The sequence below is a fragment of the Herpailurus yagouaroundi genome, unplaced genomic scaffold, assembly GCF_014898765.1.
Source record: "Herpailurus yagouaroundi ecotype Mexico unplaced genomic scaffold, PumYag 100, whole genome shotgun sequence".
In the NCBI taxonomy this organism is placed as follows: Eukaryota; Metazoa; Chordata; class Mammalia; order Carnivora; family Felidae; genus Herpailurus; species Herpailurus yagouaroundi.
Window position 1 is genome coordinate 28,259,149 of NW_024412391.1, and position 15,639 is coordinate 28,274,787.

The 15,639-nt window shown below is 35.9% G+C and overlaps 1 protein-coding gene across 1 annotated transcript in view; it reads right to left on the bottom strand.

The window, feature by feature from the left end:
- Positions 1-15,639, bottom strand: part of TES (testin LIM domain protein) — a 47,400-nt gene that overhangs the window by 2,885 nt on the left and 28,876 nt on the right. The window contains exons 3-6 of the mRNA XM_040472179.1: positions 7,332-7,584; positions 6,110-6,445; positions 4,625-4,840; positions 4,048-4,206 (exon numbers count right to left, since the gene is read on the bottom strand). Coding sequence (XP_040328113.1) covers positions 4,048-4,206; positions 4,625-4,840; positions 6,110-6,445; positions 7,332-7,584 — 964 coding nt within the window. The remainder of the gene's footprint in view (positions 1-4,047; positions 4,207-4,624; positions 4,841-6,109; positions 6,446-7,331; positions 7,585-15,639) is intronic.

Below are 15,639 nucleotides of genomic sequence, written 5' to 3' on the forward strand. Positions count from 1 at the left end.
ACTTGTAGTTAACTGGTTTCTGTTCTAAGTCATAATTTATGTATAATCTAATATTGTAAAACATTAATACTTACATTCTTTGTACCATTCAGTGTATGTTATGTACAAATAAATATATGGCATACATGCACATTCACACCCAGACGCATACATAATTTTCTCCTTTAGCTGAGCATGTATATGAAGAAAATACATGAACAACCCTCAGTATTATAGGAGAAAACAAAACTACCCTATTAAGACCTCCAAACACTAGACAGACCATAGGCCTTCTTGTTTATGCATGTTCTGAATGAATGTGACCATCTAAAGGTTTTAAGTATTTTTATAACAAGTGAAGAAAGGGACGAATTGTCCTGCATTACATAAAAATGTCTAATCTTCCGCACCTTTGGTTTCTTAATGTCTGTCAGGAATCACTGAGAGCTGAAGGTAGGTCATTTAACCTGACCCTCCTTACTTAGGAAGACCTTAAAATGTGGCTACTGTTCAGTAGGGAAACTGGTTTAGGGTATGACCTTGTTACAAATATCCACTTCGAACATGCAATATACTTTCCATACTTTATAGAGCTACACGGCTTCTAATTACAGAGACTATAGCTGCTTAATTCACAGGTTATGTCAACCTAGTGTTTCCTGAGAAGCAAGGGAGAGATTCTCCCTTCATGGTCAATACACTCTTCCTGAATACAACAAAAATGAGTGTTTTAATTACAAATGCACTCTTAATTTGTAGCTGTACCAGGCAAGCAGTTGCTTTTGCAAATATTCCTATCTTGTAGCTTTCTATTTAGAATGTAGTTCTATGTAGTTTTTATGTTTCATATTAATTTTTCAATATTTTAAACATGCTTGTATAAAACAGAAGCATGTCACACTCAATTTTTTTTAATCCCTTGCTTTTAGACCAAGACATACCTTTATTTCATTCCTCTAATAATACTTGTGGATCTTTTTATAATCTTTTAAAACTCATGTTGATTTTAGAATTTTTTAATATTTATTTATTTTGAAAGAGAGAGAGAGAGAGAGAGCGTGAGTCGGTAAGGGACAGAGAGAGAGGGAGAGAGAGAATCCCAAGAAGGCTTAGCATCATCAGAGCAGAACTTGATGCGGGGCTCGATCCCATGAACTGTGAGATCATGACCTGAGCTGAAACCAAGAGTTGGACGCTGAACCCAATTGAGCCACCCAGACGCCCCTTTCATTTGTGATTTTCAAAAAGAGATAACTACTATTCAATTATATGTAAAATTGACGGAATTGTTTAGATTAAAAAAAATGAACTAATGAACACACTGAATGGTATAGGAATTTAGGGTTAGTGGTTTCGTATAATTTAGTTTTGCTAATAATTTGTCATTCATCCCGAAGTCTGACATTTAGTCCCAGCTAAGGTCTACTGCTCCTAATTTTTCATAAATCTGAAAGTTGCCTAGGCCTCATTGAGGGTCTGGGGATTATGGAAACAATCAGGGGATAATATGTTTTTCACTTTCTGCTTGGCATTGATTTTTCTGGGTTCTTAAACCTCTGATATTTCAATTAGTTCTTATATCCTTAAATTTCTCCTACTTCTTTTAGTTTATTTATACACAATGTGAAAAAGCTAATGACACTGGTTGTAATGAGCTCTCTGGCGGGAGGTTCCTGTGAGATCTCAGAGATGTGAATTCAGGGGGTGGCCATTTGAGACCAGAATCCAGAGACCATGCAGAGACAAACTAGGTGTATTTCCCATTACCCTCTTTCCGAGTTAATTTTTATCTCAGAAATGCCCTGTTTTGAGTTCAGTTCATGCCTTCAGGTTTATACATAATTTGTTTGTTTGTTTGAAGATTAAAAGATCTTAGCAGACTGATGTTCTGAACTAGATAATCTTCAAAATTTTACACCATTTAGTATGTGGCATGGGTAGCTCTTTTTGCCATGTGCTGGCTTGTTCAGGCAATGGAGAGAAATGTTCATTTTACTTTTAGACAAAGGGCAGCAGTGCATCTTACTGAGAAAGTAAACTTTCTAAAAGAAATCACACCATATTGTAAAGCTAAATAATTTAGACTCTCTCTCTCTTTTAATAATATCTGTGGTTATTCCTCTCTGTTGGTTAGTTACAATATAATGAAGAAAAACTTCTAACAGTTAAATAAAGCAGCTTCATCTATTTAAAGCTTTATTCAGAAAATATTTATTGAGTATCTACTATGCTGTTCTAGTGTTGGAAGTACAAAACAAAGCAAACAAAATTTCTGCCCCCATGGGGTCTGCATCCTAGTCCTTGAGACCAAGGTCACACACCCCTACAATAAAATACATATTATGGTAACCCTTTCTTTTCCTTTAGAGAAACTGTAGAAACAAAATTCAGAGAAGCAGTTTTTAGCTAAATTATGTACCAGGCCACATGGTGATTCATTATCTTTTCCCCAAGTACAATGAGGGTCCTTGTTGATCCCAAAGATAATGAGAAATATTAGAACACAAATCAGTCACTCAAACATTTCCTAAGGGCAGACATTAAGGACATGGAAATAAACAGGCAAGCTCTATCCACCAGCTACTTATAGTCTAGGGGAGGAGACAGATAGGTGGTATTAATTACATACAGATGTGACTCATGGGAACACAGAGAGGCATTGTGGCCAGAGAAAAGGGGTGGAGCTTGGGGCAAAAAATCAAGAAAGGTGTTCTAAAAAAAGTTAAGCCTACATCAATTCTGGGGGAATATACAAGCATGTCAGGTAAAATAGGGAATAGGAAGGAGGGTGGATCAGACAAAGGAATTAGTATGAATAGAAGACCAAGAACAGTGTATAAACTAGAAAATGAGTAACTTTGTGTTAGATAACTAGTAGAAGAGGCTGGGCAGGCAAGAAAGGGCTAGATCTGTTAAGAAAAGGCTTGATGATTACGTTTGCATTTCAGAAAGATTATCTTCCATCATAACAGAAGGTGGCTTTGCATAAGGTGAAGAATGGAAGTGGGGAGACCAAATTCGAGGTCACTACAATAATCCGAATGACAAAAAATAAAGGTCTGATGTTGAGTAGTTGTAACTGTGAGGATCTGAGATTTACTGTTAAGGCAGAATTGACAGAAAATGATGGACTATACTCGGGAATGTATAAAGGTTGAAAATTTTGGCACTGGCATCAAAACTAGTTACTTTATTTTCCGTAGTATCACACTCCTGGAATGATATAAATATTTCATTCTATTCTTTTATGCTTTACTTGATAGCTCATGGGAGTCTTTAGCTAGTACATATTTTCCTGCTTATAAAGAAGTAAATGTCTATCATTTTAATACCGCTGGATTAAAGGGTTTACCATATATGGTCAATTTTCTTTATATACTCTTTATCTAAATTACTTATCTCTTGGCCATCATGCAATAGCAGCTCTGTGTAAGCAGGGTAGAGCTAAGAAAAAATATATATTTATTTTTTATGTATTTTTATATTATATTTTATAAATATATTTATATTTTAACTATTTTTATCATTAAATATTTGAATGTTTGGCTGATGCAAATAACTCTAAACACACAGGTCAAATTTTGTTATACTAAATCAATTCACAATGAGGGTTTAAGAACTAGGCATTGTACTATCTCCAGGTTAAAAATAAAAAATGAAGCCTTAGTGGGGGGCTTTAGGAACATGAACAGAAATCATAAACACTCAAATACAGCTAAGGAATATGAACAGCCCCTAAAAATATTAATGTAAATGACTCTGATCTATATGATGAGAATCAATCAATCTCATTCCCATTAAAGAACTATTTTTTAGTGGGGATTTGATTACTAAGTAGTGCTTATAATCTACAGAATATACCGTACAGATAGAAATCTTGAGGTAGCTCACAGTGAATGTATGTATTGTTTTTGAATTACCTGAAATTTAACACCCTGTGGTAGGGATTACATGTTTCCTATCTAAGGATATTACCGTCTGTTTCTCATTTGTGAGAGGGTCAAATAAAGGCATAATGTAAAGTCCTAAAGCAGGTCAAGGCGACCATATGCCTAGAATGCTCCTTACCACAGCATGATTCTTCACATAGCAGGGCTTACACACGGGCTTGTCATTGACCATCACGTATATTTCCCCAGCTAGGATGTTGTCACAGTCAAAGCAGCAGAAGTGTTTCAAATGCCAATTTTGGTTTTCTGCCTGGGTGTACTCATTGCTGAATATTAACTGAAAAGAGGGCAAAAATAAGATGAGTCATATATTTTCCTTTTTGGTACAAACGACAACGCCAGGTTCTTTAGATCAATAAAGGTTTTAGATCCACAGATAATATCAACCTACTTTCCTGGGCCCAAAGTCTAAAAATAACCTAAAGCTTACACTCGGCTTATTATTTAGTTTAGCACAAATCAATCTTTTTTGTTTCTAGACGGTCTTTCATTAGTCAACACAATTAACACGGTCACTCAGAATGACTGAAGTTAAAAGATTTTCTTTTCCACTCATCTCCTCTGCATGTAAATAAAGCAACTGATGCTTGGTTAATTCATGTCACCTTTCTGCTAAGGATGGCCTTGTTAGATGGTAAGGGGACTCTATGGAGGTACAAGAAGTAGACTGCCTGCGGTGGCCACAGAGAACATACCTCATCACAGCCAGCACATCGTGGTTTCTCACTGTCACAGTAATGTCTGCCACAGTATAGCTTCCCATTCTTCCAGAAATAAATCATGTCGACCAGGAGTTCCTGGCAGGCACTGCAGACGAAACAAGCCGGGTGCCACAGTTTATCATAGCCGGCTCTTTCAGCGTAGATGGCTGGGTCACCCTCCTTCATACTCAGTTTGCAGCAGTAGCAGGACTGAAAGGGAAGCCATCCAAAACAATCTGGTCATCGTAACCTGGGCATTTCTCATCATCAGTTTACCAGGAATTCGGAGAAAAAATTTACAAGAGAGATGATTTCTACTAACATTAGTAATTTGTCCATGGAGACAACCAGGTGTTCTTACTTCCAGGAAGTGGGCTCCCTTGGCTTCCTCTAGTCTCTTCAAACCTAATTTTTGTGCCCTGCTGGTAACAGAGCACTGTTTCCTTAATTAAAGTCACTTACAGAAAAGGGCTAACAGTAATTTTCACCACAATTTTTAAGGGGTTCTCTCAAAATGATTACCTTAGAGCTTATTATTACCTTTTCTTGCTAAGCCTTATTGGTTGGATCTATGGGAAATATATTACAGTAAGTTTGGCTCTTACTTTTTGTTCATCTGTATCATAATTCTCTTCTACTTTCAAGGCATAAAAAAAAGACTTCAATTTCTCTAAGAGATTTTTTAAAAATATGATTGACTATATAGTTGACCCTTGGACAACACAGGGGTTAGGGGTGCTGACTCCCCAATGCAGTAAAAAATCCATGAATAACTTTCTTTTCCACATATAAATTTTGACTTCCTCAAAACTTAACTACTAATAGTCTACTGTTGACTGGAAGCCTTACCAATAACATAAATGGTCCATTAACGCATATTTTGTATGTTATATGTATTATGTAATGTATTCTTACAATAAACTAAACTAGAAAAAAGAAATTATTAAGAAAATCCTATGGAAGAGAAAATACATTTATAGTACTATATTGTATTAATTTAAAAAATCTGTGATAATTGGACATGCACAGTTCAAGCCCATTTTTCAGGGTCAACTGTATACTCACATAAATTTAAATTTGAATTTTAGGCATGTTCTCACAAACAAAACTGAGTTAACCAAAGCATATATTATTCTTGTTTGTGGGAAGAGATAAACAATTAACACCAAAATTATGTTTAGAAATAGATTCTATATGTCCTATGTCTATATGTCATATTCCAGCATGACACCAATGCTAACTACCATGTACACATACAACTCCCAATTATCCTTGGCAACAGATAATCAGAAAACCTCGCTTTAGACAGAGGTTTCCAACATGATGATTTGCTAAAATAAACCTAAACTGAATTTTAATTTATTTCCTTCACCTACCCTTTTGGAAAACAGAGGAATGGCTCCTCAAAAAAATGTTCAAAGAAAGGGAAATAACCAGTAAATACACCAATTGAGCCAATGGTGTGACCTCTCTACTTACATACTGAGTTCTTTTGTGTTCGGCCGATTTGCCCTCCATGGCCCCCACTGCTGCCGTGGTGCTTCTGTCCCCTCCAGGGAGGAGCATTCTGTTGGGGCCTTGCGTGTCCATCTCACGGGGAAGTTTGACATCTCCTACTCCCAGAGCCTCACTCTTATATTTCTTCACAAACTGTTCCATCTCCTTCACCTCTTTGGGAGACAACTCATGGCACTTTGAAGGGTCTTGATCGTGTGCAGGGAGCTGCTTTGCCAGCTGCTTCTTTCGGTACTGTGCCCCCTCTGAGCCTGCCACGGGCTGCTTCTCCTTCGGCAGCATCTGCATGTATTGCCTGGCCTGAGCCACAACGAGACCAGTGTTAACTGGGAGATGGTCTGGCCATTAGACAAGCAATATTTTATAATACACATCAGAAGCGAGTTATTTAAGAAAGAAAAGTGTTTTATCCATTTGTAACAGTCTTCGTAATATAAATATGTTGAGATGAAAACACATTCAAAAAAGGTACAGCAAATAGATTTAGTTCAGTAAAAATAAACACATTTTTCTCCATGATATGAAAGCTTTTTTTCAGCTTATAAAAGATTTTGCTTACTAATGTCTACTTGAGCTAAATATACAAATGTATATTTGCAAGAGAACATCAATTTTTAGAAGGCACGTTTAGATGTTTAGAATGGCCTGTATAGATCAACAGTGTTTTCACCATTATAAAAAATATTATCACAAGGTTCACTTGAATGATTTTAACTAATCTTCTTAAAAGACTTCCAAATGTCATATTTAGTTGTTATTAACAGTAAAGGGAGTTTGACACAAAATTGCCCTTTTTTGGCCTTACATAGTAAAATATACTGTTTAACATTGTTTCATTCTAAAAAAAATGACAGAAAATTCTATTCTTTACATATTCTTTGCTATCTTAAGAGAAATCTTCTCAAGAGTAAGCTAGAAGTTACTAGATTTATACAAAACATCTGTTTTCATCTAATTATTAAGAATGTCAGACCATTCGCTCAAAAAGATTAACATATCTAAGTAGTCAAGAAATTCTATGAAGTATCTAATCTTAGTTTTAAAAAACCAATAGCAGTTGGAAGTCAAAGTAACAAGAACCCCAGAAAAATAATGGACTTGGGGTTGATTAGCTCACTAAAGGACTGCCCTAAATAAGTAACCTCAGAACTTTAACAAAGAGATGGCCCTTCCCCTTATTATTTACCAATGCCTGATTCTGGACAGGAGGAGCCCACTCGTAGGTAACTGTATTGATGGAGACATTCTTCTTGGCAGCAACTGGATTGGTCAGTATCATAACATTGCGTTTATACATGGGAATTCCATCTGTTTTTAGCTTGGCAATCAGGGTGGTATATTTGGTGTCTTCAAAAAGTTTTCCCACTTTTCGATCCTCTTCATTGCTCAAGAGGACGTCATGCTCTTCTTGGCCACACTTGCAGTTACGACATATTTTTCTATAAGTTTGGAGATAAGTAAGCAATAACTAATTATACCTAATCAATAAGTAAATATACTCAAATATTTATAGTTTATAAAATACTTTTATATGCATTCCATATAATGGTACAGAAAGGCAAGCCACTGGGTGGGGATTCTAAGTACCTATCCATAAATTTAAGTAAGGAAACATAAAAATGTACCTTCACTTTATAAAACCTTAAAAAGTTAGGTTTTGATTAAGTGTATGCTCAAGGGGGCATGTCTGAACATTCCTCATTTTCTTTTTTTTTTTTTTTTTTTTAATTTTTTTTAACGTTTATTTATTTTTGGGACAGAGACAGACAGAGCATGAATGGGGGAGGGGCAGAGAGAGAGGGAGACACAGAATCGGAAACAGGCTCCAGGCTCCGAGCCATCAGCGCAGAGCCTAGCCTGACGCGGGGCTCGAACTCACGGACCGCGAGATCGTGACCTGGCTGAAGTCGGACGCTTAACCGACTGCGCCACCCAGGCGCCCCAGAACATTCCTCATTTTCTTAAATAGATAAGTAAATAAAATCACCAAAACACTATCATAGAAAGAGGTTTCATATTTTATTGCATGGTAACATTTATTTCATAGTCATTACCCAAGTTTTTTGTTTTTTTGTGTTTTTTTTAAGTGAGAGGGAGGCTGATATAACTTTTCTGATTAAGGACTATTATCCTAGATTTAGCTTTAGCTTTCCTCATTTCCTTTCCTGTCCCCTTTCTATTTCCTTTCCTCTCCTTTTTCATTTCCTGTTTCCTTTTTCCTTTCTCTTTCTTTCCTTTCCTTTCTTTTACTTCTTCAAACACTCAGTGACCACTTACTATGTGCTTTCTTATGTATAAAAAAAAAGATAAATGAAAGTCTCTGGACTTTTCAAGAAATGAAATGAAAGATACCACTAAATGAAAGACACCGCTCCCCTTCCCCAATCTGGTCTAGCAGGTAATCATTCTTTAATGCAACATATATGAGTGTCCATGTGCTAAACAATGTACTTTATTGATATGCCCTATTACTGCATTTGTGATAGGAAAGAAAAGTACAAGGCACTTTGAGAGGGTATAATTTTGACTTGGAACTGGTGAGAAAAGGACTCCATAAAAACAAATTCCATAAGAAAGTAATATATTTAGGTTGAGGTCTGAAGGATGTATAAAACAAGCATGAAATATGTTTGTGTGTGTGTGTGTGTGTGTATGTGTGTGTGTATTTGAGATGGGGTAAAGAAAGAAGAAGAAAAGCCTCCAAATATTGAGTAGAAAGAGTATTTGTGGTGGTCCTGAATTAGGAAAGAGCTTGTGCCCTTAGGTCCCATGGTCTGAGAGGGCTGGTATGATTGCAGTGAGGTAAATAAATGGGGAGGGACAAGGTTGGAGAGGTAGGCAGGCATGAGATCATGCAGGGACTTGTAGGATACATTAAAGAATTTGGCTTTCACTCTAAGAATAAGCAGGAGGCACTGAAGGCTTTTAGGTAATGGATAACACAACTAGATCTGTAATACTTATAATATGGAAAATGGGTTAGGGGTAGACATAATTGGAAGTAGGGAGACCAATTAACATGTCAGTGGTGCATCCGGTTTGCAATGGCATGGTTCTAAGTAACAGGGACTACTTCACAAGTGGAATTTACATCTTGGATGGTTATTGTTGTAGTCTACATAAGATGTGTTATAGCTTGGACTAGAGTATTTAACAGTGCAGATTAAAAAAAAAAAGTAACAGATTTAAGATCTCCTTGAATGTAAAACTGACTAAACTTTGTGGTTCATTTGGATGTAGTGATGGTAAAGGGAAGGCCCAGTCTGTCAAAAAATGAACCCAGGTTTCCAAGATGAGTAAGCTAGTAGAAGAAATGTAACTTATTAAGACAATAAATGTAAAAGAAGAATAGATCTTAGGTATTAGGGGAAGATTGATGAAAGTCCTCCAAAATTCAACTACTTTTCAGTAGTTTGAAATGCCTATGAAACAGTATAAAGGTATCAAGTAGATTGTAGGATATAGAGATCTAGTGTTAAAAACTGTAGCCTGGTAGAAAATATAAATTTGGGAATCAGGGTATGACACATTTGCATATAAGTTGAATAGACCACTGTCATCTCCTGGGCAAGAATAGAGGGAAAAGGTAGAGGACTGGAGGAAGGAAGGAGTCTGGCAAAGAAGCAGAAGCTGGAGAAGGTGACAGAGGAAAACAGTGAAGTAGAGAGACTTTGTGGTGTTAAAAACCTAAGCTGGAAGTAAATATAGGGCAAAAAGAATATATAAATCAGAGGGAGGAGGTGAGAGTTTTAAAAGCCATTCGAATATTCTTACATTGTTCAGGAAGATATTGAAGATGTAGATTAACATGAGACGTTGTTAAAGCATGTGTTTTAAACTATCTAGAAAACTAAAGAAGGAAATACTACATATAATTTCAAACATATAGAGAAAATGGAATGACAATATAAAACTCAATTAATTAAACAGAAGGCAGTAAGAGAGGAGGAAAAAAGAAACTTAGGACATTAGGACATTTAGAAAGCACAAATTAAGATGGTTGATATAATCCAAATATACCAAAAGTCACAATAAACAGACTCAATTCTCCAGTTAAAAGACAAAGGATTTCAGTCTGGATAATACAACAAAATCAAACTATACACAACTCGGAAGAAACACTTAAAATTTAAGGACACAGAAAGGATGAAAGTGTAAAGACGTAAAAAGATACATCAGGCAAATACCAACAAAAAGTAAGTTAGGCACCTATATTAAAATCATGCACTTTGGACTTTAATGCTTTCATCTAATCTGTAGTAAAGAGTGTGCCTACATAGTGACAGAAGTTTAAAATCACCTCTATGATGTAACGATTCTAAAATTAATATAGTCTAAAAACCTAAATTCAAATTATATAAGCAAGACACCAAAACTTTAAGAAATAGACAAACTTATTATAGTAATGCTAAAAAATTAGAAATAAAGATTTGAGTAACACAATAAGCCTGATCAAGCAGACACATAAAAAATATCTTATCCAGTGACTGGGGAACACATTCTTTTGGGGAACATTTGAAACACTTCAGAAAACTGAACACATACTGTGCCATAGACAAAGTCTCAAATGCCCAGGAGGGGGCGCCTGCGTGGCTCAGTCAGTTGAGTTTCTGACGTCAGCTCAGGTCATGATGTCATGGTTCATGAGTTCAAGCCCCATATCAGACTCTGTGCTGACAGCTCAGAGCCTGAAGCCTGCTTTGGATTCTGCGTCTCCCTCTCTCTCTGCCCCTCCCCCACTCACGCTCTGTTTCTCTCTCAAAAATAAATACACATTTAAAAAATGAAAAAATAAAAAAAATAAATGCCCAAGGAATCACCATCAACCACATTATCTGAACAGAATATAATTATGCTAGACATCAACAGCAAAAAAGTAACTAGAAAGTAATTTTGGGGTGCCTGGGTGGCTCAGTTAAGCATCCGACTTCAGCTCAGGACACGATCTTACGGCTCATGGGTTTGAGCCCCACATTAGGCTCTGTGCTGACAGCATGGGGCCTGCTTGGGATTCTGTCTCCCTCCCTCTCTGCCCCTCCCCTGATCTCTCTCTCTCTTTCTCTTTTTGTCTCTCTCTCAAAATAAATAAACTTAAAAAAAAGAAAATACTTTTAAAAGACTCCTAAAAAATTTAATATTGAAACAATCACAATAGAAATGAAAAGAAATAGCATTTTTGAGAAAAAAGAAAACAAAACTATTACTTCTTGAAATGCAGAACACAACTAAAGGGGTGCTTAGGATAAAGGGACAGCTAACATGCTCAAGTTAGAAAGAAGAGAGAATAAAATTAATTAACTCAGGAAGTTAAAAAAAAAATAGAAAAAATAAGCCTGAAGTACATGGAAGGAAAATAAAGATAATAGCAGAAACTAATAAAGCAAATGTTTGCTTCTTGTAAGATGCAGGAAAAAAAACATTCAATACATTTCAACATCCCTTCTGATTATATTTTGTTTATTCATTTTAGCTATAGAAGGAAACTAGACAGGATTTTAGAAAGGGTTTCTGGAAAAAAAGCTCAAACTCAGCACACATCATTAGTGCATTCATTTTAGGATGTGAAGCAAGGAAGCAACCTTGCCATCACTTCATTCACATAGTCCTGTGGGTACTAATCAGAGAAGTAAGAAAAATCAAAGAAATAGAAGTTATAAGGATTCATCAGAAAGGAAAAGTTAAACTGTTGTTAATCACAGATGCAATGATTGATCATACAAATGTATTAACATCAGTATAAGAGTTTAAGAAGCATTCTGGATTTAAAATAAATAAAATTGGATTTCTCTACACCAAAAAAACTAGGAAAAACAACTAAATATTTATTAGATTGATCTCTTTACTAGATAACAAATTATTAAAGAATTACAGATTTTTGTGTCCTGTTTTCTTAAGGTGAGGTGTCCAAACCAAAAATATCAGATCTGACATGTGCAGTCCCAGAAAGAGATTGAGACAGAGAGGGACAGAGTCAGAGATAAGAAGGCTAGGGGGGCAAACTAATTTCCTTGTGCACAAATTGGTCAGAAATCTTTATTTGGTAAGCATCTGAAGAGTCTGCAGATTCTAGTTCAGCTATAAAAGACTCTTATATCTGGTTATCTCATACTCCCACCCAGTGGAAAGGAGTATATTGTTCTATTACAGTATGTTCTTCATTCTTGTTCATCAGTTAACAAAAATGATATAATTATTTATAAAACCATCACATTACTTTTGGATCAAGTTTAAAATCATACTTTACTGAGGGGAAAATGTCAGGGTGGGAATTTAGTTCCTAATATAGATAAATAGATCCTTATATGGCTGTGAACTATAGCATGCATCCTAATAATTAGTAAAGTGACTGACTATGGGAGGAAGTAATCATGTTACAAGGATATGTGATGAAAGGTATGGATTTCCTCTGGAAATGTTTATTATCCAGTTCTATTCCAGAACAACATGTGCACCAGAAAATAAGGGGAACTAGATTTTAGAATTTGAAAGACAAAAAAGCACCTGAAAAAAAAAGCCTTCTGGTTTTCAATTCACAAGCTATGACAAACTGTAACATGAGTAAATAAATTATATTTACTATGAAAATGTTATACATAAAAAGGTATATTAACCAATGATATAAAAGCCATCTCTATACTTTTTCTTATTACTTATATCAGCTATTTTGGGGAGATTTACATTCTGAGAATATATATATTTTCCCCATCCAGCCCTCACCAACACAACATACCTTATTAAGCAAGTAAAATCGGTTAAAGCAATATACCAATAGCAGCAGGAAAAAGAAGTTTTCAGCTTTCAAAGTGGGGAAAACCTGATTGATTCATGATAGCTTTTAAAATCACAAATACATTATAAACCCCATCTGCATCCTTGCCGCAACATGGTGGTCTGTGGTAAAGAGCACTTGGCAGGAATGTGACTCAGCAGGGGTGGGATGGTTTTTCAGTTAGAGTTGTCATCATGACAACAGCTGGAGTGACCACAACCCTTCCAGACCCCTTACCCTGGAGCTCCATTTTTACAACAAAAAGGGATAGCCACAAACCACAATTCAAGAAAGAAACCTATAAAATCTGGGCCAGGTGCCAGGAACTATCCATTACAGAAACGTATGCTATTTAATACTTAAATCTATGCTATTTACTAGTTAAAAAATTTTTTTTAATTATTAATTTTGGGGGTTTTTAGTCTACAGTGTTTTACATTTGAATCACCCACATTTAAATTGGAAAACTTTATTTTTACAAATATCTTTTAAGAACTTTTAAACTCATTAGGAAGACAGCCTGTAAGTTAATTGAGAGGAAAATTCTGTTGAGGAATTGGGGGATTTTCTTGGTATCCAAGAAAAAGCATAAGAATGAGTAGGATATTTATCACATAATTAATTTCAACCTGAAATAACGCAGATTCCATCCTTAAGAAAATGAAGAACTTTAAAAAACTGGTTTTATGCCAACTTATAACAAGACAACAATGGCATGGGTGAGCACAGTACTCACGTTGCTGGGGTATGTACAAACATGTATGGTTTGCTTAGTATCTTTCCTCAGGTGCTCCACCAGTAATTTTTTTTTGATATATGCAGACAGATAGCCTGTTTACTACATTTATTTGATAGCAATTTTGGGGGGAGTTGTAAGTCAGTTAGCATACTTAGCACAGTTGCCAAATCTCTAAATCTTCTAAACTGTCCTAGAGCACTTGTCCCCAAATTCTCCATAGGATGTTAATAAAAGTTATGTGGGGGAAGAAAGAAGGGAGGCGAATTCAGAATTAAGTTTATTTAAAATGATCTTTTTTATGACTTTTTTTTTTTTAACGTTTATTTATTTTTGGGACAGAGAGAGACAGAGCATGAACGGGGGAGGGGCAGAGAGAGAGGGAGACATAGAATCGGAAACAGGCTCCAGGCTCTGAGCCATCAGCCCAGAGCCTGACGCGGGGCTCGAACTCACGGACCGCGAGATCGCGACCTGGCTGAAGTCGGACGCTTAACCGACTGTGCCACCCAGGCGCCCCTATGACTTTTTAAAAAGATGCAAATGTAGTCTGAGAGAGTGAGAAGGGGAGGAGGATTATTTGTATGAAAAAGTTCTTTGTAAAAAAAAAAAGTTGAGCATGTTAACACATACACACGCAAAGGTTAATATGAATGACAAATCAGGACTGTAAACTCAAATTTTTACATTACAACTTCAGATTTCTTGAGTTAAATCCAGGAGAGGGAATGCCAAACTGTACCAAAGGTACTGCCTCAGAAAAATACATAGATTTACAGTTTCAAGCTGAAAGCAGACAAGAAACTATCCTCCATCCCCAACCCCAAAGAGAAATTATTTTTGTATCACTATTTGTAAAATATATATATATATATTTTTGTTTTTACAAGGCAAGTAGTAGCAACTGGAGTGCTCTGACATGCTGCCAGTACTCACAGTGATTTAAAGGTATGGTCATGGCACTACTACAAACCATATTTTAAAAGGGCTGGAAGCTGCCCGTTTATAAGAGGGATATACTTATATGGACTTAAGCATGGGCCTCTTGTTACAGAATTCAACACAAGGATTAATCCATTTATGGTGTGGAATTTTTAGTTTTCAGCCAGCCCTAAGCCAATCGGAAATTCTCTGAACAGATGTATGCTATATTCAAGTAACATTTTTCTTTTAAGATGCTACTGTTTTATTAGATGGATTTATGGAAGATAAGACAAAAGAATAATTTTATTGCTTACGTAATAAATGATCTATTATTCCAAATAATATTACTATACTTTCATATGAAATAATTGATTATAAACTTGAAATCTTGGGTTTGCATCTTAACATTTCATAAATATTTGTTAGCTCTAAATATTACTTTTACTTGACAGTGTGTCCAGAAGATAGTATAGCTCTTATTTGGTAAGTATCAGGCATCCTCAACCTTTTATTTTCTCCTAGTCTTGTAATTATTGATGGAGTGAAGAAAGAGAGTGCTCACAGATAAAGCATCATTGTCCAAAAAAGACATATGTCACAAAAGCACCACACTATAGAGAAGAGAGCCTGGTGCAGTCCAAAGTTCACTGGTCATGAGCGTGTAAACATGGGTTCTAGTTTCTGTTCTGCCGTCTAGAGAGATGGTTGAGGAGGAAGGTTTTGGCAAGCTTTGAGTCCAAATTCTAGCTCTGCCACTTATAAGCCTTGCCTTTGGTAAGTCATTTAACTTCCCTCAGTGTTTGATTTCTCATATATAAAATGGGAATACTATCACTTATCCCAAAGGATAGTATGAAGATTAGTAACAACCAAGTATGTAAAGTGCTATGATAAGCAGAAGTTTAAGACAGCCCCTATGACCTGCATTCTCTGGTGTTAATCTCATGATTATGTTACTATGGCATGGCAAAGAGAAATTATCTAGGTGTGCCAAATCTCATCACATGAGCCCTTAAAAAACATAAGTTTTCTCTGGCTGGGAGCAGAAGAGGAAGTCGGAGAGAT